General features: G+C 29.1%; 4 protein-coding genes across 11 annotated transcripts; 2 read left to right on the top strand and 2 right to left on the bottom strand.

Annotated features, from left to right (window-relative positions):
• Positions 1–2,812: 2,812 nt before the first annotated feature.
• LOC112684663 (Golgi SNAP receptor complex member 1) lies at positions 2,813–4,559 on the top strand. The gene is made up of 4 exons (XM_025556293.1): positions 2,813–3,050; positions 3,706–3,878; positions 3,931–4,127; positions 4,189–4,559. The coding sequence occupies exons 1-4, from the start codon at positions 3,035–3,037 to the stop codon at positions 4,496–4,498; spliced, it is 696 nt and encodes a 231-aa protein (XP_025412078.1). The 5' UTR covers positions 2,813–3,034; the 3' UTR covers positions 4,499–4,559.
• LOC112684664 (H/ACA ribonucleoprotein complex subunit 2-like protein) lies at positions 4,410–6,022 on the bottom strand. 2 transcript variants are annotated; one of them, XM_025556296.1, is made up of 3 exons: positions 5,620–6,022; positions 5,391–5,549; positions 4,410–4,941 (listed from the first exon to the last, which is right to left on the bottom strand). In XM_025556296.1, the coding sequence occupies exons 2-3, from the start codon at positions 5,536–5,538 to the stop codon at positions 4,637–4,639; spliced, it is 453 nt and encodes a 150-aa protein (XP_025412081.1). In that variant the 5' UTR covers positions 5,539–5,549; positions 5,620–6,022; the 3' UTR covers positions 4,410–4,636. The 2 variants fall into 2 exon arrangements, with proteins under 2 accessions (XP_025412081.1, XP_025412082.1); XM_025556297.1 differs by having other exon boundaries at positions 5,722–6,022.
• A 4,189-nt stretch (positions 6,023–10,211) lies between these two features.
• Positions 10,212–13,944, top strand: LOC112684658 (arginine/serine-rich coiled-coil protein 2-like). Of its 5 annotated transcripts, none has more exons than XM_025556282.1 (8): positions 10,212–10,306; positions 10,518–10,695; positions 11,154–11,225; positions 12,573–12,766; positions 12,825–12,965; positions 13,036–13,178; positions 13,258–13,647; positions 13,713–13,944. In XM_025556282.1, exons 2-8 carry the CDS (start codon positions 10,627–10,629, stop codon positions 13,871–13,873), a joined length of 1,170 nt encoding a protein of 389 aa, XP_025412067.1. In that variant the 5' UTR covers positions 10,212–10,306; positions 10,518–10,626; the 3' UTR covers positions 13,874–13,944. The 5 variants fall into 5 exon arrangements, with proteins under 5 accessions (XP_025412067.1, XP_025412068.1, XP_025412069.1 ...); XM_025556283.1 differs by lacking the exon at positions 10,212–10,306 and adding an exon at positions 10,313–10,445; XM_025556284.1 differs by lacking the exon at positions 10,212–10,306 and having other exon boundaries at positions 10,313–10,695; positions 12,576–12,766.
• Positions 13,945–13,970: 26 nt separating this feature from the next.
• Positions 13,971–20,741, bottom strand: LOC112684657 (prenylcysteine oxidase 1-like). 3 transcript variants are annotated; one of them, XM_025556279.1, is made up of 7 exons: positions 20,503–20,741; positions 16,301–16,374; positions 15,831–15,950; positions 15,555–15,764; positions 15,314–15,494; positions 15,034–15,245; positions 13,971–14,778 (listed from the first exon to the last, which is right to left on the bottom strand). In XM_025556279.1, exons 3-7 carry the CDS (start codon positions 15,904–15,906, stop codon positions 14,042–14,044), a joined length of 1,416 nt encoding a protein of 471 aa, XP_025412064.1. In that variant the 5' UTR covers positions 15,907–15,950; positions 16,301–16,374; positions 20,503–20,741; the 3' UTR covers positions 13,971–14,041. The 3 variants fall into 3 exon arrangements, with proteins under 3 accessions (XP_025412064.1, XP_025412065.1, XP_025412063.1); XM_025556280.1 differs by lacking the exon at positions 20,503–20,741 and adding an exon at positions 16,444–16,742 and having other exon boundaries at positions 15,831–15,947; XM_025556278.1 differs by lacking the exon at positions 20,503–20,741 and adding an exon at positions 16,444–16,741.
• Positions 20,742–20,951: the final 210 nt, after the last annotated feature.

The raw sequence follows: 20,951 nt of genomic DNA, 5'->3' as shown, positions 1-20,951 counted from the left end.
TTTTGTCCCGGTTTCGCCTTATAAATTTATGACATTTCTAAATGTAGGTACTGTTAATAGACTATTCTCATGTTCTTTAGTAATGTTGTGTATGACTTGAGCAATCTATCTTCGTAGAGATTCTTCTTTGTCTATTGATAGGTACAGGGTATGATCATTAAGTAGCAAGACTGAATTTCTATAGCGCGAACGGAGGGGTGGAAGGGGGTCGGACCACCTGAGCATGGTAGTGGGGAGCTTTCCGACGAGACCGGTATTTGTTCCAGTCACCTGAGGGTAAGTGTAAAGTGAGGATAGCAAAAATAGTAAATAGTGAATATTTAAAAACAAATGTCAAACATTAAGTTTTTATTTATACAATAAAAATAATATTATTAAAACTTATACAGTACCAGGGTCGCATTAAAGGGGGGGCACTGGCTACAACTCCCCCGGGCGCAAGTTTTTTGGGGGCGCCGAAATTTTGTGGTCAGAAATTTGTGCTCACTTGTGAATTATTGAACTTTTAAAATTATTATTATTTTTTTTTTTTTTTAATGTATTTATAGCAATATCAGCTATCAGCGATCTCGAATACTATTAATATACCTATTATCAGTTCCCAAATTTGTTGTGATAATGTTAATAAACATAAGTTATTTTTAATAATACGGCGTATTATGTTATCGTGTGCGGCGTGCGATGGAGTGCCTACTACACAAAAATAGAATTGATTTTAGAATATCTAAAAGGTTCATGAGGATCTATCTCCTATATTTTCCGTGGATAGGCCTCTTAGAGAGGCGCCAATTTTTTTTTTTTTCGCCGAGGTGCAAAATTACTAAATACGACACTGTATAGTACTCATGTATTTTTTTTTTTTTAGCGTTACAGGCCATTTAGGCCCTTTGCTGTCAATACTAAATTCTTCCATTCTTCTCTATTATACGCATGGTTCATGTCTTCATTCCAATCTGGTCTCAGCTCCTTTATATCTCTTTTGAATGTATTTAACCAACGTTGCTTTTGTCTACCACGCGGTCTTTTTTTATTTAAATTATTTACAAGTACCATCTTGACAATACTGTTGTGTGCTCTCCAGACATTGCCTGCCTACTCCAATATTGTACCTTTTACAAATTGTGTTATACTTCCTTTCCCATATAGCTGCTTTATCTGTTAATTTGACCTTCTCTCCCACACTTGGGTGTCAGGATTATACATGGGACCATAAATTTTTCTTAAGACCTTTCTTTCAAATATACTTAGTTTATTTTCATCTCCTGCTGTTATAGCCCAGGTACAACAAACGTATGACACAGCTGGTCTGAGATACGTGGTATATAATGTTTCTTCGGCTTTCCTAGACAATAATTTTGATTTTAGCAGATGTAACAGAGCAAAATAACACCCATTATCGGCTTTTAAACGAAGTTTGTTTTCATTATACATGCAATTTCTATTATTTATATTGATTCCAAGATATTTAAAGTCATGAACTTGTTGAAAGGACATTCCGTCGACTTGCAAATCTAATTCGTCTTCAGCGCTGCATACTTTTCTGGTCATGTACAAATATTTGGTTTTCTCCTGATTTACCAACATCCCCATGTGCTTGCATTCTTTCATTAGGTTTGACATACCATTTACAATATCCTGCTTTGTGTCACCCAATATTATTATATCATCCGCGTACGCCAGGCATAGGCGCACATTCAGTATGAAACTTGGGAGTGCTAAAATTATCCGTCCAAGACGAAGCCCAAACCACAAACCCCTTACAACAGTGATTTCCAACCTTTTTCATCTTATGCCCCATGGTAAATTTTAAAAAATTTAATATATCATAATTATTTTTGTAATTTTATCACCATATTTTCTTCCGAGTCAAACCAAAATTAACTTCTCCCCCTTGGAAACCACTGCCCTACAATTACTTAGCATAAAATGTTTTAGTTTTACTATTTAATTATAGTTGTAGCAATTTTATATATTATAACTAAAAATATTATTAATAAACATCACTATTTTTTATCAACAAGCAATCAAACCTGTAGACGGTAAACAAAACCAAAATCCTAAATAGTATTCTAGCAATAAATTCTAGCATAATTATAGTATCACATGTATAGGTAACATAAACACAAATACCCAATATCAAATGTATTCACATAGTATGAGTACGTTCGTGGGCATTAGTGCATTATCAATGCAAACTGGAGTTTATTCATTCTTATAAATGCAAAATAATTCTCTTTAAACAATAATTTTACCTCAAGATAAACTGAAGGTACTGGTTTAGAACTCGGGGGGTGCTAAGCACTCCCTGGCACCCCCGTCTGTGCGCCAATGACGCCAGGAGGGTGTGAGTACACATGTATAGCATTAGAATTATTAAACTTTACAAAAAAATGTTGTATAATAATTAATTATTTATTGGACTTAAATAACGGGCATTATGTGTAAGCTTTAGGACTGTTAGGTACCAAAGTAGATTAAATATTTAAAATTCACAATATCATATACTAGGTATGTGTAATGGAAATAACGATTTCACAATTTCACGATCATGAGTAAAGACTAAAGGCATGTGAAATGTTGAAAAGTTTGTGATTTTTAAGAATTATGATTTATGTTATGAATATTTTCTATGATGAAGTTAAAAATGTAAGCATTTAGCGGCTTTCCTGCTTCAATGATAATATCGAGTCGGCTATCTATAAAAATATAGTTGTTTTATATAACCTGTAGTATATTTAATCAATGCCTGTGATTAGGGAGTAAACCCGTTATCACGCGGATATCGTTGTCATCGTCAGATTCTTATCATCAAAATACAATATAATAATTTTGCAATATATATAACATTCTAAACTAGAAATCCTCGTTACACGTACATTTCTCCTGTTAGGTCTAGTCATTTTCATCACGTACCTGCGGAGACAGTTCTCCGTCCTGATCGTTTAAAGGTTTGTCACGACTCGACCAGATGATGTATTGAACACGGTCGAAGAAATTCTATCCTTCACCCTTGTACAAGACATATCGGGAGAACATGTCGACCTGGGAAGGTATGTGATATTAATGGTTCTGTTGTTATACATTGCGATTGGCAGCAGTTCATCAATTATATTCACTTAGTCAGTTTACGATGGTTGCTTTAGATCAGATGTGAAAGTTCATTGAGCTGATCTTGCATCCTACGGATTTCGTACAAAATTAAATAACTGCAATTATAAGTCTATATTTAAATTAATTTATTCTGATGGTAAATAAAATATAATACTACTATTGTAAGTGTTATATTTTGCACCGAGTTGAAAGGAAAATAGGCTCTACATTATAAAGTTTTGATGGAAAGAAAAATAAAATTAACAAATTTACATTTTATTTGAGATAATAAAGTCCTATATGGAAAATATATAATAATAATAAAAAATTACAATTTCAAGTGCAGACCTCACAAATGACAATGTATTCTTTTTTATTTACAGTTGAATATAATTGATATTAGAAAGTTTTTTTTTATACTTTTGTAATACTTCATGTATAATTATATTTTCCTTATAATGGTATTTTACATAAAAAATACTGATATTCTTATAGAAAGATTTTGGCTGTTGGTTACTTACTGAAAAAAAAATTCTAAATATGCTTTTTAGATCAGTTACATAAAATTATTTAATTTTAATACTATTACCATTCTATATGTTACTATTTTTGCAGATTTGAAGAAGCAAGCTAGAAGGCTTGAAACAGAAATTGACTCAATGTTGGTATCATTGAGCAAAATGAGTACTAATAATCCAATGATGTACAGCGATGAAGAATCACAATTGTTGTTGTCCGACGATAGATTTGATACAGCCACTTCTGAAATTGAAGAACTCCTTTCCAAGGTAAAATTTCTTTTTCACAAATGTTCACAATAATATCTCAATGGATTTTTAGTTGAATACTGTAAATGAGAAAATGGGAGAATGGAGTTCTAGTGGCGAACCATCTACCAATTCACAAAATATGCACACTGTACAGCGTCATAGAGATATTTTGCAAGATTATACTAAAGAATTTCGTAAAATACAATCAAATGTCCGAGCTCGAAGGGAAAGAGAAGATTTATTACATAGTGTTCGTCAGGATATAGAGTAAATATAATTCAATAATAATCATGCCATCTGAATTGTTTGATTTTTTTGAATTTTTTAGTGGTTTCAAAAATTCTGGAACTAAAAATCGACGTATGGATTTGTATGTCAAAGAACACGAACATGTACGTAATTCAGATCGTTTAGTATCAGATCAAATTGCAATTGCAATGGAAACCAGAGAACACTTAGTGTCACAACGTCACCATTTTAAACGATTACAATCAAGACTACATGATTTGTCAAGCAGATTTCCAGCTCTGAATACACTTGTACAAAAAATTAACATGCGTAAAAAACGTGATTCCTTTATTATAGGTGGAGTGATTGTAACATGTACTTTAATCATTCTCTTATACACTTTTCATTAAGCAGTGACACATATCGGTGATAATTATATATATATATATATTTAATATGAATATTATTACAAATTTTATTTTTAAAAATGTATGAAGATTATTATACTTATATTATTATAGTTACATACAATTCTTATTTATTAAAATTTAAAAGTCGTATGGTAATGCTTTAACTTCACTTAGGCATTCATCAAATAAATCTGCATAGCTTTCAAATTTTTTTATAAGTACTACTACTGCTGAACGTTTAACACCCATTGCAGATCCTAAATCTTCACGTGATGGCACATAACAGTATGGCAGATTTTTAGTCTCACACACTCCTGGTAAATGGCTCATGATGTCAATTGGTGAAACATCACCAGCAAAAACTACAATGCCAGTTTCGCCTCTCCTGATTCTTCTTTGAACTTCTTTCAATCCTACTCTTAAATAAGTTTTTTCTTTGTGTGCTATAATTAAAAAAAAAACATTTTATTATTATCATTAACAATACCAAATAATTTTAGTTTTAGCAAATAATATACAAATGCACATATTGATTAAATCATAATTAAAACAGAAATATTTTAGAAAGGAAATGTATGTGTATGTATGTATAATTATAATAATGTTATGATAGATTATTGCACATCTCGCAGGGTATTTAGAAATGTTAATAGTATTAACTTAAGCCGTGTCAAATATAAATAAAGATTAATTTTTTATCGGATATAAATATTGAATACTTATTTCAACAATAAGAGAACATTGATTCAGTGTGGTCCAAAATATAATTAACATATTGAGTGTGGAATTAGTGTACAACGTATCCCGTAAAAAAAAATAATAGATAAGTACACAGAGAAATTTAATATTTTGCAGTACGACACTAGAAACGAAAACTTCATAATGAATTTACCTTTCTTAACGAGTTTGTAGAGTTTTTTCGTGAGTGCTTTGGACGCCAAAGGTTTAGCGATTTCATTGAGAAACTTTATTCTTGTGGAGTAGGGAACTTTTTCAGCGGCGGTGGTCGTGGACTCTTTCAGGATTTTGTCTTCGGTCATAGTGCTTGAGACTAAAGATATTTGATAAAATTTATTTATTCGTATGGCAATTTGATTAAATGAAAGTTTTTGTCAAATTACAAAACGGCGGAATCACATCAACGATCACTTCAAATGGCAACAGCAGAGTGATACCGTTGTTTACTTATGTTTAAGGTTATTAATAATTGCCAGGATACGCACGTGGGATTGCAAGACGGTCATTTACGGCGGCGCGACACGAGAACTACTCAACAGTAGATTTTCGGTACCCTTATCACGAAAGCAGCGCTCCTATTAGTGGTCATAACCAGAAGTATGAGAGTGTGGCCTTTAACATGTGTTATCAATTAAATCACGAATTAAGGTATACTGAATACCCAACGGTTGACGATAAGAATCCCTCTGACTCTCCGAATCATAGAATTTATTCTCGTTCATCTAGGTGAACTGTTCAGTCATTCATCGTTCACTTTAATCACAAATCGATCGGTCAATGACGAATTCTACGTTCGTCGATGAGCCGTTCATTAAATTGAATTAGTTCATCGTTCACAATCCACAAATCGTTCGTTCGTTTTTACTTCAATGAACTTAATTTATTCTTATCATTGAACGATACGCAATGAACGAAGCACGAAATAAAGCCACCTGACAAATAACCACTCGACATAAAGCAATGCCCCTGCATAAAGCCATAACCACGGTTTAAGATGGATAGTATATCTTAGACCGTGGTTATAACTAATAATACTTAAAGTGGCTACACACTACGGTTTTATTTGTCCGTGTACGGTGTAGTTCGCACTTTTTTAGTTCGTATACCGTTGAACGACACACACTATTCGTTTTGTATCATTATTGTACAGTGTTCGAACAACTTGGACCGTTTTATTCGTATATCCACAAATTACACAATATTGTGTTCAGTTATCTACCAGCGTCCACGTTTTTTTAAATACGCTAAACTTTTGAGTGCTTATTTTTTTAATACGTTTTTCTTTCAATATGAGATCTGTATCACGTACCAAGTTTTTGGCAATAGCCGCTTCAGTAGCCACACTACATATAATTTAAAAAAAAGAAAATGAACGAAAAAATGGCTTTTAAAGAGATAAATATACACATATTAATTTGTTGAACGAATTAAGATTTCATCCAGATGATTGGCATAATTGTTTGAGAATGGATGAATACACATATTTGGAACTACTTCATTTAGTATGACCTTTCATTACAAAACAAGATACACATTTCCGAAAAGTTTTTTAGAACTGTACGGTTTTAGTTCGAACACCGTATATGGACACACACCTTCGGTTTGCTTCATTTCGAACACCGAACACGGACAATAAATCAAACTCCTCAGTTTTTACTCCGTGTTCGTGTACAGTGTTTTTCATCTGTTATATTGTCCACACACTATCGGTGTACATTGTTCGAACTACACGGACAAATAAAACTGTAGTGTGTGGCATTTTCAGGTGGCAAAGAACTAGAAGATTATAAAATACATAAGTTGACATAAGAAAAAATCCAAAATTTTGGGTGCCCCGTAAAGTAGAAATATACCCTTCAATTATTGTTTTATTTAATATATAATTACAAAGATAAAACGGCCAAGAAGTACAATTCATTATTATAAATAAAACCGGTAGGTTTTAAATTTACTTTTAATTTAATTACTTGAATAGGTAGATCTAATTTTTAATTCTTTGTAGGTACATATTATTAGGTTTCATAACATTAGTATCGTCTATAATAGATTTATTGTTTTGAGCCAATCAATATTCTAGTTTCAATATTTATGCACATTATGTTACCATAAGAATGTGTTATTGACTTATTTATTCTTATTGACTTATTGAATGTGTTTGATTCTCTTATAAGATGAAAATGTATTTTATAGATATTTAATAATACATTAATTTTGTCATATCAGTGGATATATTCTCAAAAATTGAGATTAAATAAAGCTACATTTGTGGTGTAGACGTAAAACAACTGGAAAGTTACCTTACATTTTTCAAAGAATATATATTATCATTTTTTGTAAAGTACGTAATGCTGGATATTCCAAACAAATAAAAAATTCAAATAATTAACATCTTTAATTCATTAACAGTATACTTAATTGTAATCATACTTCGTGGTGGAGCCAAACATAAGTTATTATAAAAAAATCCATAGCTAGAAAGCTTTGGGTTCTAAATAACGCAAGTAAATATATTTAATAATTTCTGATACCTATACATTATGACTGAATAATGAATGCTATATAATTAATAAGTACTAATTAATATATTATAGTCGGAAAAGCAAAATTAAGTCGGATATCAAAATGAATACACGGCCAAATGTTAATTTCAGATTTCCATTAGAAGGAAACGAGTAAATATACTAAATTATTAGCTACTCCTATACAATACAAACGTATTTTTATATATATTTTAACTAAGATCTATGTGCGTATATAGTGTAATGCAGTAGTTCCCAACCTTTTTGACACTACCGGAACAATTAGATAAATTTTATATTTCTTCTCATTTTATACATTTTTATACATTTTTTACATTATTTTTATACATATTTTTTTTTATACCTTTTGTTGTATGGAACTATTTTATTCTACTACCTAATTTAATTTGTAAATTTTTTTGTTTTTTTTCCCCTAACAGGGTTTTTTTCTTTTTTACCATTGTCATAACATATTTATTTTTTCATATTACCAAGTTTTCTCTTTCTTTTTTAACAATTTTCACTTTTTGTTATACACTTTTTTATATTTTCATAATTTTTACTACATTACCTTTTATCTGTGTAAAAATTTTATATTTTTATGATGTTCATAAGTTTTGTTAAATAAATTATTATTTAATAATTTGTCATGTCTTGGTTTTTTTCTTTTTTCACGGGGTTTTTTTTCTCTAAATCTCTAAACTTTTAATTTTAAGATGCTAATTTTTTTTCTACAATATTACATATTGTATCACAGTATATAATATACTTTACTTTATAAATATATACTCGTATATTGTGTTGTATATTAATATAACAATATTAGTGTTATCGACTATTCACCTTCTTTTTTATACTAAATTGACAATTTTCACTTTGGTTCATAATGTGGAGTTTTTTTTTTTAATATTTTCTTTATTTCTATTACCCTACGTTTTTTTCTGTAATGATAAGTAATGACAATTTTTTTGTGATATTAATAAATTGGGCACGAATGTTGTAGTTGTAAAAAAGTAGTAAAATTGATTGCAGTATTGCACTAAGATATACCGAAAATTTTTTTGCAAAAATTGCATTTTAAAGAATCTAAAATAGCACTAAAAAAATAACGGTTCATTATAATTCATAAAATTACGTTTATTTTATACACTTATTGTATTTTATATATTACACAACAGATTCATTAGTTACAATTTATAAGCATGTATAAATGAAGTATAAAAAAATATATACTTAAAAATGTTTTTGTATTGATCTGTACTTTTTTTAAATTTTCAAAATCCAATGTTCTTTGGTTTGGAAACAGTAAGTTTTTATACTTTGAAAAACATCGTTCTACGTCGGTTGATGTGAGCCGAGCATACTTAAAATAAACCAAATCGTTTACAGCCAAATCTTTAGGTAAATCATCTAACAGGTTTCTTTCTCCATACAATAAATAATTTATTATATTTATGGTTTCAAATACGGTATTTTTTTTTAATAATTTTAATGAACTTTTCATTATTTTTTGTATTTAATATATAATCTTATCTGTAGGCATTATAACAAGGGCGCACCCTAGGAAGAGGGGTTTGGGTCCAGAACTCCCATTGAAATTTCTACATACACAACGGTTTAATAGTAAATAGTATAATAATAGTATATAGTGTATTTTAATTTCTCATTTATCTTCAATTTACAAATTTTATAGATTATATAATATACCTATAATGTATAAACCATACTATAGTATATTAACAGTAATTTGTTGGTATTAAGTTAAAGTATAATTATAATTAGAGAACAAGTAAAATTAAAATATTGAACCTCCCCCCCCCATAAAAAATTCCTGGGTATGCTCCAGCATTGGAAATACGATGAATCGAATAATCGCAATATGATGAAACCGTTATAATTTTAAAAATAATCAAACTATTGTTTTACTATACCTGCATACAATAATATCAATAGACAATGATATATTTAAACAAAATACATCAATACATCATGTTCTTCAGCCTTATAATAATATGACAGTTTTATTTCATGAAATTTTTATAAAACCGTTTAAAAAGTATTAAAAAAGTGAAATTGTGGCTTCGATAAAATGAACGAAAATAAAGATTTTCATAACTGATTATAATTTATTTAGCTTGTGGGCTATGGCAAATAAAAATTTTTGTCCTATAAAATGTATGTTTGTTTTATTTTAAAAAACATCATTGTTTTTCTAAATACATCGAGTTCTTGACTTTGATGTTTTTTTAGTTTACCGATATTGACACTATTGATGTTTCGTAATAAATAAATCGATACATCGATGTTTACGAAAAAAAAATGCCATTCCTACCCACCACGATATCGATAATCTTAATTTTATCTACGCCACACGGCCATCACTATAGTTACGATAGGGGACTATTATCAACCGCGGTTATGGCGTGCGATAACGGTGTGCTTAAAGTACGTAAAAAAACATATGTGAAACAATGAGTGGCGGGACGAGGTCAACAAAGGACGACGCCATTTTGTCGATCGCTGTTTGCGGTTGTCACTATTTGTTGTATTGGTAGGTATCTGTTTTCTTACGTGTACGATAGTGTATGTTTACGGTAACAACGACCATTTTTCGCTTCACTTTCCATTTCCGTCAACTTGTGTCTGCCATATCAAATAATTTGCAGTTTAATCGGTCATTTTTTTCTTTCGTATGACCGACGTTTCTTATTCCTAATAACCTTTTCTGCTATTTCATGATGGTCTGAAAATAACGTTTCCAGAGTTACATCGCAGCTGTGCTTAGTTTTTACTCTCGCTTGATAAGCGACTGTGAGGACAGTGTGAGACCAACAGCGAACACGACGCTTATCGAAGAAAACCAAACGAAACATGGAGAGTCTATGCAATTACGCAAGCGACGACGACAACAACACTCCTAGCCCTAAAAGAGAAGTTATCGTAAGTTAAATTTTATTTTATTTACTCGTTTCAATCTACCCGATTGTTAACAACTCGAAACGGTGACCACACTAACAACAACAACAATAATATTATAGTTATATAATATGTTAATGTGTGTGGAGGATTTTTTTTTTACTCGATTAATGACTTTCCAGTATTCATGTAGGTAGTAGATAAGCGCTGTTCATTAATGTAATAATTAATGTAGACTAATTGTGACTTGATTGATTTTAACTGAATTAATATATAGAAATGTAGTAAATATTATCATTATAAGCACCAGCTGTATTTTTCGCCAATCTAATATTGTGTAGTATTCGTTAAAAAAAATATATTAATTATTCTACTATTTGAAATACTTAAAGACTTTGAGTAATTTTTAAAAATAAAATAATCAAAACATTTTTTCTAATAAATACTTGCAGTTACTTAAATCTTATATTAAATATGTTTAGAATAAACTTACCAGAACTAATGGAATGGAAGCTGATGCAAATTATGAGCAAGTTACCATGGAAATGAGTGAGGTATGAACAAGTACAACATTAATCTATTCAGGTTAATGTTAGTTTAAGGACTTATATTATCATTAGGTTGACTAGTTTCTATAATTTAACGTACCTGTGAATTATACTTTATTTTGTTTAAAGAAACTATTTTTAAGATTTCATGGTTATATAATAAATAGTGATTTGAATCAGTTATTTTCGAACAGTCCAATTGGAAAGTCAGAATCAAATAAGTTATTAAAATGTCATTTAATCCAATTTCATATATTTCAGAATAAGTGTTAGTGAGTACTAACTATTCCTTGATATTAAGTTCTTACTATCATTAGTTTTATAATGTTTATGATTTTAAAATTAATGTTAATACATTTATCTAAAAATTGGTCATTCAAAATTTAATAATTTATTTTTATTTTGCATTTGTAAATTATATAGTTTTCATTAATTTATGAGTATTCATGTTAAGGTATATTATGTACCCATTATTTATCAAACATATTTTCCTTTTATTTTCTATACATTTCAACAACAATGATATTATTATTGTGCTTTATGAAGATAACCAAAAAAATAAGAAGAATTTTAATTCATATCTTGATTTCGTTCATTTTAATTCCACTAAATCCTCATAATGATATTTTTGTTTTCGTTCTGAAGATTTTATTAAAGAGACCAGCCATTCAGTATGATTACACAAGTCGTCCTGGTTAAATTCATATGACCAAGACTGAAGGTGGGTAAAACACATTTTGAAGTAGGCTATTACAAAAAAAAAAAATTAAGTAAGCTAATGTACCTAATGCAATTCTAAAAAAAGTAAATCCGGTTAAAACAAATATTAACACGACATTGTTCTGAAATTATATATAAAATAGTCCACGAGTAGTCAGTCGATTGTGGGAGAGTCTCTTGCCATTGATTCTTTGCGCCACTTGAAGAGGAAATTTGTTTGCGGCTGATTACCAATCTGTACCAAAATACTGTACGTTCACATTGGTGAGTAATAACAAAAAACAATCAGGTAAACCCTTTCCCGCTAGATGTCATTCTCTGTGAGCTGTGGCCTTAAAGAAGGTATATTTTTTATTTATCATTAACTGTTAGGTAACAATTATTAATTTAAAATGCCTATGTTGACCATCTTTATTTTTTCTTAATTTATTATAACAGTATATATTTAAAATATGTATTTGTTAATAGTCATAATTTTAATTATCAAATTATATTTGATAATAAATCATCAATTCAATTATATATTTACATACAAAAACATAATTGGCTGATAACAAAGTCTATTTAACTTGGTTAAAATACATTTTATAACCTCTTATTAATACAATAATTAATTTAGTTCTATATTTTCAGCAGGAATCAAACCATAGTTCAACAAAATCATCTCATCCTAAAGATCAAACTTCACCTTCTAGTTCAGCATCATCACCTACTTCTATATCCCAGACTTCGCGATCACATCGTACCAGTAAACATGAAAACCATAGCGATGTTAAAACAAGCAGCTCTGATGAAGAAAAGATAAAAAGTCATAGTCGTCAGAGAAGGTATCTATTGTTGTTTGTGTACATTTTTCATTGCCTTATCAATTTAAATTTGTTTTAGAAATAAATCTAGGGATCGCCATAGTAAGAAACATTCTCGTCGATCACGAAGTCGTAGTAATGATAGAAAACGTTCTCGAAGATCTCGTAGCCATAGTCGTAGCAAAAAGCGATCCAGGCAATCACACAGTCGTAGTGAAAGGTATACAAATAATTATAATTATAAAAAGTATTTAAAATACAATTAATAATTATTTTAAATTTTTAAATAGAAATGGTAGTAGTCGAAGATCAAGTCCATATTCTAGACATGAATCAAAGAATAGTCACAAAAAGCATAGTCGGTCAAAAAGTAAAGAAAAATTTACAACTCATAATTATTTCTTAGAAAAAAAGGCAAATAATAAACGACAAAGTAATTATTTTATTATTATACTTAATGATTTTACTTAAAAGGTTTATTTTTATTTTTTTATTATATTCCATATTTTTAGTTTTAGATAAATTGGGAATTGAATTAAAAGTTCCATCAATCGGAAGTTCTACAACACCATCTACACAAGTCACCCCTCAACAGTTATTACAAAAATCTATGGAAGCACAAGTAGAAAAAGTTAAAGTGCAAACAGGAATAGAGTTACCATCATATTATAATCCAGTTGCCGTAAATCCAAATAAATATGCTGAACAAATTCAGAAACGAAAACTTTTATGGGGAAATAAACAAAACAATGATGTTGTTAAACAAGTTGAAGAGAGTAAACCAGCTGTTGCTGCAATTAACAAGACTGCAACTATTTGGCAGTCTACTAAATTTGGTGACCAAGATGGTAAAGTTACTGCCAAGTTCAAAAGACTTATGGGCATCAAAGATAATGAAAAAGGTGAAGCATTCATCTCTATGCTTATTTCTTTACTGTATAAAAATATATAATTTTTTTTTATTCAGGTGTTGATGGTCCAACTTCTCAGCAAGGGCAATCAAAAGACATTATCAAAAAGCAGGAAGAAATGTTTAACTCAATGGAGAGTCAGTATGAAGTTGCCCGCATGGCAACACATACACATCGAGGGTTGGGTCTTGGATTTGGTACATTTCAACAGCGGTAGATCTTATCTTTATACATTTATATAATTATTGTACATGGAATACCACTATTAGTAATTAATTTTAGGTTTCTTTATATGAAATCTTTTGTATATTTTACATTTAACATCTATGTCTTATTTAAATACATAATTTTTGTTGTTGACATTATATTTACTTTTTTTAATTCATTATAGTTCCTTATGAGACCATTGGCTTGTTTCATTTTGTGTATTATTTTGTAAGTGTTTCTTAATTAAAAGTGCAACATTTTTGGCGCCAATACAACTCATTTCCATAGCACTTGCTGCCCATTCTATAGCATTAATGTGGTAAAGTCGATTTGCAATATGAAAACTTCGTGGTTTAGTTGGGACTTCATAATGAGGATATGCTAACCAATTCACAACTTTAACTTCTTTAGTGCTAAAAAATAACTCATCAATTTGATTGTTAGAAAGTGGTTGCTGAGAAAATATTTTCCAAACATTTGATTTTCCAGTTTCATCGACTCCTTCAACATTACTGATTGAATTATAAAAATCACTTTCATTTGTTGATATAACTGTAAATGATGCACTATTATCGGAAAGAGGTGAAAATCGTTCTCTTTTTAACTCGCCAGCAATCAATGTGCTTACAGTCTGGTGATATCTTCCTACTATGTTCAACTTAACAGGCAAATTAGTAAAATTGATTGGTATTTTCTGATTTTGAGAGAGAGGTGCAGCAAATACAACATAATCATAGGTAGCATTTTTTTCAGTATTTGTCAACAAAGTATATGAATTGTTGTTGTTTATTATTTCAGTAACATTTTCATGTATTAATCTTGCTTTGGACTTTTCTAAAAGTTTTTCAGCAACTCTTTTATTACCACCTTTTACTGCCCACAATGATCCATCCATTCCAGCCATTGAAACTGATCCTGAAATATTTTAAAATATCAAAAACAAATATTGAAAATAATGATAAAAAAGAATGTAGCTATGCTTAAAATTATTTATATATATCATGAATAAATATTACCTATTCATATGAACATATTAAGAACAAATATGTTTTTTTAAAAAAAAAATACATTTTTCAAATTAAATATTTCTTATTTTTAACCAAATTTAGAAAAAACTTGAATGTTATTAAAAAATAAACTTGCATGAAATATGAGTTAATAAATTCTTACCGACAAATTCATGAACACCAGTATTTTGTCCATAGTTTACTCTAAGGGAAGCTTGTACAATGTCTTGGATGAGTGTCTCAGGTAAACTTTCAGTTTTTAAAAATGCTTCTTTCACAGATACATTAAGGTAATGAACAAATGATGGATCCATTGCTGATAGCAAGTCATTTACTGTATCAAAACTTTTACCATTTGATTGTAATTGATAAATTCTGAGACAATAAAATAAAAAAGAGCAAATTAAAATGAATTACTTAATATTTAATTATTAATCTCTGACTTTTCAAACTTTTCGAGCATATTGTCAACAAAATTTTGTAAATGTTTAACTTTGTAACCATACTGCCATAACATTTTAATGACATTTATCATTTCGCTAGAATTTTCTACAAAATCAAAGTTTATTCCATTGTGTATACCAAGTAGTTGATTATTAAAAAGTTCCATACGTTTTTTAAGACCTAATTTCAAATAAATATATTTAGATATGAAAAAATAAAAAAAGGTTTCAGAGAACTCACCAAAATCGCTTACAAAATCAGACATATATTTGTTCCTTATGTGTAGGACTGCTCCTCCTGTCTCATATTCATAGCCATCATTCATAGTTACTGTAGCTAGTCTTCCACCTATTTTATTACCTTCATAAATATCTACTTCCACAAAATCATTAAATATTTCTTTTAAGAAATATGCACAAGATGTTCCACCAATACCACTACCGATAATAGCTATATATAATAAGAATATTAATACAAAATATAGATTCAAATATAAGACCAATAGAAAAATCATACCAATACTGAAATTTGTTTGGTATGTGCATTTTAATATAGTTATTAACCACAACAATAGTGATACTAAGTATTTCATTTTGTCTGCTACGATGAAATTAAACTTCTTTTATTTGACAACTTCTTTTCATAGAACAACAAATTACAAATGTAAATTAATATTAATATACATTTCTCTAAGAGTTACAAAATAAAAATATACTTAATTTTATAAATTAACTATGCTTACAATTCTATTCAGATAAAATTTATTTGAAGAATCCATTTAGTTGAGTATTCAATATAGTTAGAAAAAACTAATACTAAATATGAAATTGTAAGCAAACGTCACAAAAGTGATTACTATCTAATTTATTTCATATTATTTGTTTTAAAGATTTCAATAAATAATTGTAGCAATTCAATTATGGTAAAATTAATAGTTTAAAAACTCATTAAAACTTGCATAAGTGAAAACTAAGTAAATAAATTACCAAATTGATCAATTATGAGTCATGATGTTCATATTTCTTGGAAAATGAATTGCTGAATATTGATGAAGATTTTGCTGCAATACAGTTGATGAATTAAACATGTTTCTTATATAATAGAGTATTACTCTTGATATTATACATACATTTTTTAATAATTTTTACTTTCAGGGAATTAAGTTTAAATTAAGTCCAATTCCATAATACAATACCAATACAATTAAAATATTTAACAACCATGATCTATTCACCGCTGTCGCTATGATTGAACAGAGTTAAATTTGAACTGCTCAACGACCAAGGACAAAATATTACATCATAAGAATTTTAATTGATAACTATTACTGTTATCACTAACTAGGGCTAAGAATTTTAGTGTCTGCAGAATCCCAGCCGCAGTTTTCACTTAAACAATTGATTGGTAAATTACTGGTAATTTTAAAATAAATTTGTTATCAAAAAAGACTAATAGTTGTGTAAATAATTATCAAGTTATAGAGTGGTATATTATATGCTTTGTTCTACCATGCATTATGACCATACATTTATTTTTTGAAATTATGGTTATGGTCAGTGCCGGGTTAATAAATTTTCCGCATGGGGGCAGATTTTAAAATTCCGCCCTTCAACCCCCTCCACAAACCAATATATATATATATATGTAGTACGTCAGTGGCAGTGGTTAAAGTGGGAAAAATGTTGTAGGATTAAATTCATTAAAAATTGAGGAGCGTTCCCCTCTCTAATTCTAAATTTTACCAACCATTTTTAGGAAACCGATGAGGTCTATACCTCTTCTGTTACACATAACATATATTATATGTTCATAAAAACTTTATTATCATAGGGTGTAAAAACAAATTTCTTCCTAAGAAAAATAATTCTATACATATGACTGTTCAGTAAAAATAAATTGAAATACATAGTAATGTTAAAAAAAGACAACTTAAACTTAACATAACTAAAAAGAAACAATTAGTAATCTTGCTAATTGTTGGTCAACGTAGACAGTAACAAATACGTACATTGCACATAAGGTGTGTACTATCTATAAGATAGTGTCTATCACAATTTAATATTTATACCTATTTATAGTTATTCTTTTCTGTTTATATTTATTCTAAATAATAGGCGATATCACTATCACTTTAATTTTAGAGCTATGGGTAACAACCGCTCGGGGATCATCAATAATTAGACACTACGTCAATTAAATTAACCCATGGTGTACATTATCTACCATTTTTGCTTATCGTTATACCTACATATTATTTTTTCAAAATTTTTTCAACTTGTTCATAAATAAATTTTACGTAATATTGTAATATATAATAAGTAGGGATGGGAATTCCAACTCATTCTGCTGAACTGAATCTTTCAACTTAGTTCAGTGTAATACATTGAATCAAAGATTCGACTCCCAACTCTTCAACTCTTTGAATCAGATTACCACTACTCTAGTCAACTCTTCAAGTCTCGAATCTTGATTCAACTCACAAGTTCACAGTCTATACTCGTGACTAGCTTATCGCATATGAAACTAATTATGACTATAAGAGTACAACGTTACGAATTTTTTGCAGAAAGTCGAAAATCATGTTTTAAGAAACAATGAAAATATTAATAACCGAATCTGAGGGGAACTATTGTTTAGGTTGGTATTACATTTTCCGTTTGGATTCACAAACCGTTATCAAGGGAGTCGAGAGTCGTGTATCTCCATTAGTACAATTGTGAGTTATGAGCTTAACTGAGTCAGTGAGTCACTGAGTCACCAACTCTTGTAACACTGATTCGACTCGTCCAGTTCATTTTTAAGAGTCGACTAGCTCATAACTACACAGTGGCGTAGCCAGGATTTTTAAATGGGGGGGGGGCTAACCACTTTTTTTGGATAAGTAAGGTAAGAGAGGATATGAGAATTCACTCTTAACCCCCCCTCACCATTTACCACCAAGTTTCTAAACGCATTTTAGTAGTAGCATTTTAATATAGTTTTAAAAATATTTATTAATATATAATTTATAATAATAATAATAATTTTGGTTTCAGTGTTCAGTCACTTGCTCCACTCTGACAACTGCATTCTCTTAGGCGAATTTCTGGTAAATTCAGTTATTATTTCACTTTCATGGAATTGCTCTTTTTTATTTATATTAGCCATAGCTAATCCATTCAGTCTGTTTTCCGACATGGTGCTTCTTAAAAAAATTTTTAAGCGATTAAGTGCTGAAAATGTTCTTTCCGGAGTGAAAGAGGTAACGTGGCGAATAATTGTAAAAGTATTTTAATGTTAGGTCGAAGATTTGTGGGATGAGAGAGTGAATCAAGAGCAAAATTCGGTTTTGGAATAGTATTTTGACTCCATTGTTGCCTCCATATGAACAGGTTAGCCCTGATTGTAGATGAGGTATCATCATGGAGATCTTGGACATATATTTTAGCAGCTTTTATAATATTTTTATCGTCATACATATTTAAATTGGCCGGAATCAGTCCTTCAAGTGGCATAACATCAATAAGCCTTTGATTAAAACGAGCATTGATTCTATTAAATAGTCAAGATACATTATACATATAAACACGGCCCATGGGGGAGGCTATAGCCCCCTTAGCCCTCTCCTTGGCTACGCCACTGTAACTACACATCCCTAATTATAAGTATTGTTTATTCAATATTGTATTTTAGTGACCAATGCGTCCACTCAGACTTCAAGCGACTTAAATTAAAAAGGACGCATAATCTTACCATAATAAGAAGGGGGACTCTGTCCCCCCACTTTAACAACTGGTCAGTGGCGTCATTTGGACCGCGCAAGGTATACATTTGCGTATTTAAAATCCATTATTGTAGTAATTTGGCTTGAATAATTTATTGATAGTTGCTGTAATGTGCGAACAAAGGCAAAGTAAAAAAAAAAAAAAATTATTGATAGTGGTTTGCGTCAATATATTTTATTTTTTAATTAATATTTTGCTTTTCTTCTTATTTCAAAACAAAAACATGAGACATTACATTACAAAATTATTAAAATATCCCTTATCGCGATTATTCGTAAATCGTTATCATGCAACATGTGTGTAATTACGATAATTTTATTTTATTATCTATCAGCTTTTATTAACCATCGCTGCTAGCCTATTAACAGTAATTCATATTTCATAATGATAAACTATTTTTGATAATTGAAATTATTAAAACATTACCTAAATAACATTTTGTGTTGATATTTTATCAGTAAATAAGTTTGCAAGCATGAAGATTTGTCGGTATCCTCTTAAATATTAACAAAAAATATAACTATATAACTGCAACTGTATCTAATAAACACTTTATTACAATATTTATTATCACCTCTAGCTATACTGCTTTTCTTAGTTAAATGATTTAGTAAATACCAGTATTATTATATTGTCATTAATAAATGGTAAAAATATTATTATTATCGAATATAATATATCAGTTATATCGTGTTTCACATTACATATATGATTATGGGTTTCCGATAAATTTAACATTCTACCATTCTTAGTTAACCTACCTATATTTGTACTATATAATAATTTTTTTTTCCCATTATTACTAATTTTAAATTAAAGTTATTATCATTATTATCACTATAAGCTGTCATATTAAGCATTAAATTTAAATTTCGAATTTTTAATCCATTAACTTTTAATTCTCAATAATTCAATAATATTCTCAATAAATTCAATAACAATAATCTCAATAATTTCTCAATAATCTAATAATCTCTAATAATCTAATAATCAATAATCTCTTAAAATATTTTTTAATAATATTCCCTTCATGTAATAACTCCAACAAAATAATATTTTTTTCTTACCATATTGAGCCTCCTATCTCTCCGGATAAACTCAATAAATGTCACAATAATAATTCTCAATATAACTTCAATATAATAATCTCAAAATAACAATATAATTTCAATATAATCTCAATATAATCTTAAAATAATCTCGGGATCCCCTTTAATAATTCAATAATCTTCAATAATAACTCAATAATAATCTAATAATAATTCTCAATAATAATGTGGGTATGTTTAGTTATAATTTTTAGGAGTCAATGGTTTTTTTTTTTTTTTTATGAAGTTAGAATGTTTTTTTTTTTACAAAATTTTTAAAATTTTTTTTATGTACTTCAAAATAAAATAGTTGTTACAAAAAAAATTTTTGCTTACAAACAAGTGTTGATTGACGTTATTGTTGATTGAGTGATTAATTCCGATGGAGTATCAGGTATTAGATAGAAGTTGAGAAGTTGAAAGACTGCTGGTTGTTCAGCTTCTTTGTGGTCCCGATGTAGAATTGCCTTCTATTAAGTTTGTTCCAACACGGAATTTGGGATTAGTTGCCGGCTAATCCGTGGTTGATTTACTTCACATGCGTTCATATGGATTGATCATGAACTCTGAGCTCTGTTGGAACGCTTTTCAGATTTTCAATGATAAAATATGAAATTGATACTTAATTAGTAAAATTAAATTGCGATTTAAATAAAAAAAATTCATAATATGTACATACCTTTCATTTTAAATGTTTTAGATACACAGTTTAGACGTTAATAATATGTATTTGTATATATATTATATTTATATTATAATAGTATATTTATTTTATACTATATATA

Source organism: Sipha flava, unplaced genomic scaffold (genome assembly GCF_003268045.1).
Source record: "Sipha flava isolate LNK unplaced genomic scaffold, YSA_version1 255_pilon_pilon, whole genome shotgun sequence".
In the NCBI taxonomy this organism is placed as follows: Eukaryota; Metazoa; Arthropoda; class Insecta; order Hemiptera; family Aphididae; genus Sipha; species Sipha flava.
Note: the sequence above shows the minus strand (reverse complement) of the source record. Positions and strands in the feature narration are given on the sequence as shown.

Coding starts and splice junctions, on each gene's coding strand:
- LOC112684664 (XM_025556296.1), bottom strand. CDS start 5,538: ATGACCGAAGACAAAATCCTGAAAGAGTCCACGACCACCGCCGCTGAA. Junction 4,942..5,390: donor CTACAAACTCGTTAAGAAAG/GTAAATTCATTA, acceptor TTTTAATTATAG/CACACAAAGAAAAAACTTAT.
- LOC112684663 (XM_025556293.1), top strand. Junction 3,879..3,930: donor TTGAAGAACTCCTTTCCAAG/GTAAAATTTCTT, acceptor ATGGATTTTTAG/TTGAATACTGTAAATGAGAA. Junction 4,128..4,188: donor AGTGTTCGTCAGGATATAGA/GTAAATATAATT, acceptor TGAATTTTTTAG/TGGTTTCAAAAATTCTGGAA.
- LOC112684657 (XM_025556279.1), bottom strand. CDS start 15,906: ATGAAATACTTAGTATCACTATTGTTGTGGTTAATAACTATATTAAAA. Junction 15,765..15,830: donor CCAAACAAATTTCAGTATTG/GTATGATTTTTC, acceptor TATTATATATAG/CTATTATCGGTAGTGGTATT. Junction 15,246..15,313: donor ATGCTCGAAAAGTTTGAAAA/GTCAGAGATTAA, acceptor TTATTGTCTCAG/AATTTATCAATTACAATCAA.
- LOC112684658 (XM_025556282.1), top strand. CDS start 10,627: ATGGAGAGTCTATGCAATTACGCAAGCGACGACGACAACAACACTCCT. Junction 12,767..12,824: donor AGTCATAGTCGTCAGAGAAG/GTATCTATTGTT, acceptor AATTTGTTTTAG/AAATAAATCTAGGGATCGCC. Junction 13,648..13,712: donor CATCAAAGATAATGAAAAAG/GTGAAGCATTCA, acceptor TTTTTTATTCAG/GTGTTGATGGTCCAACTTCT.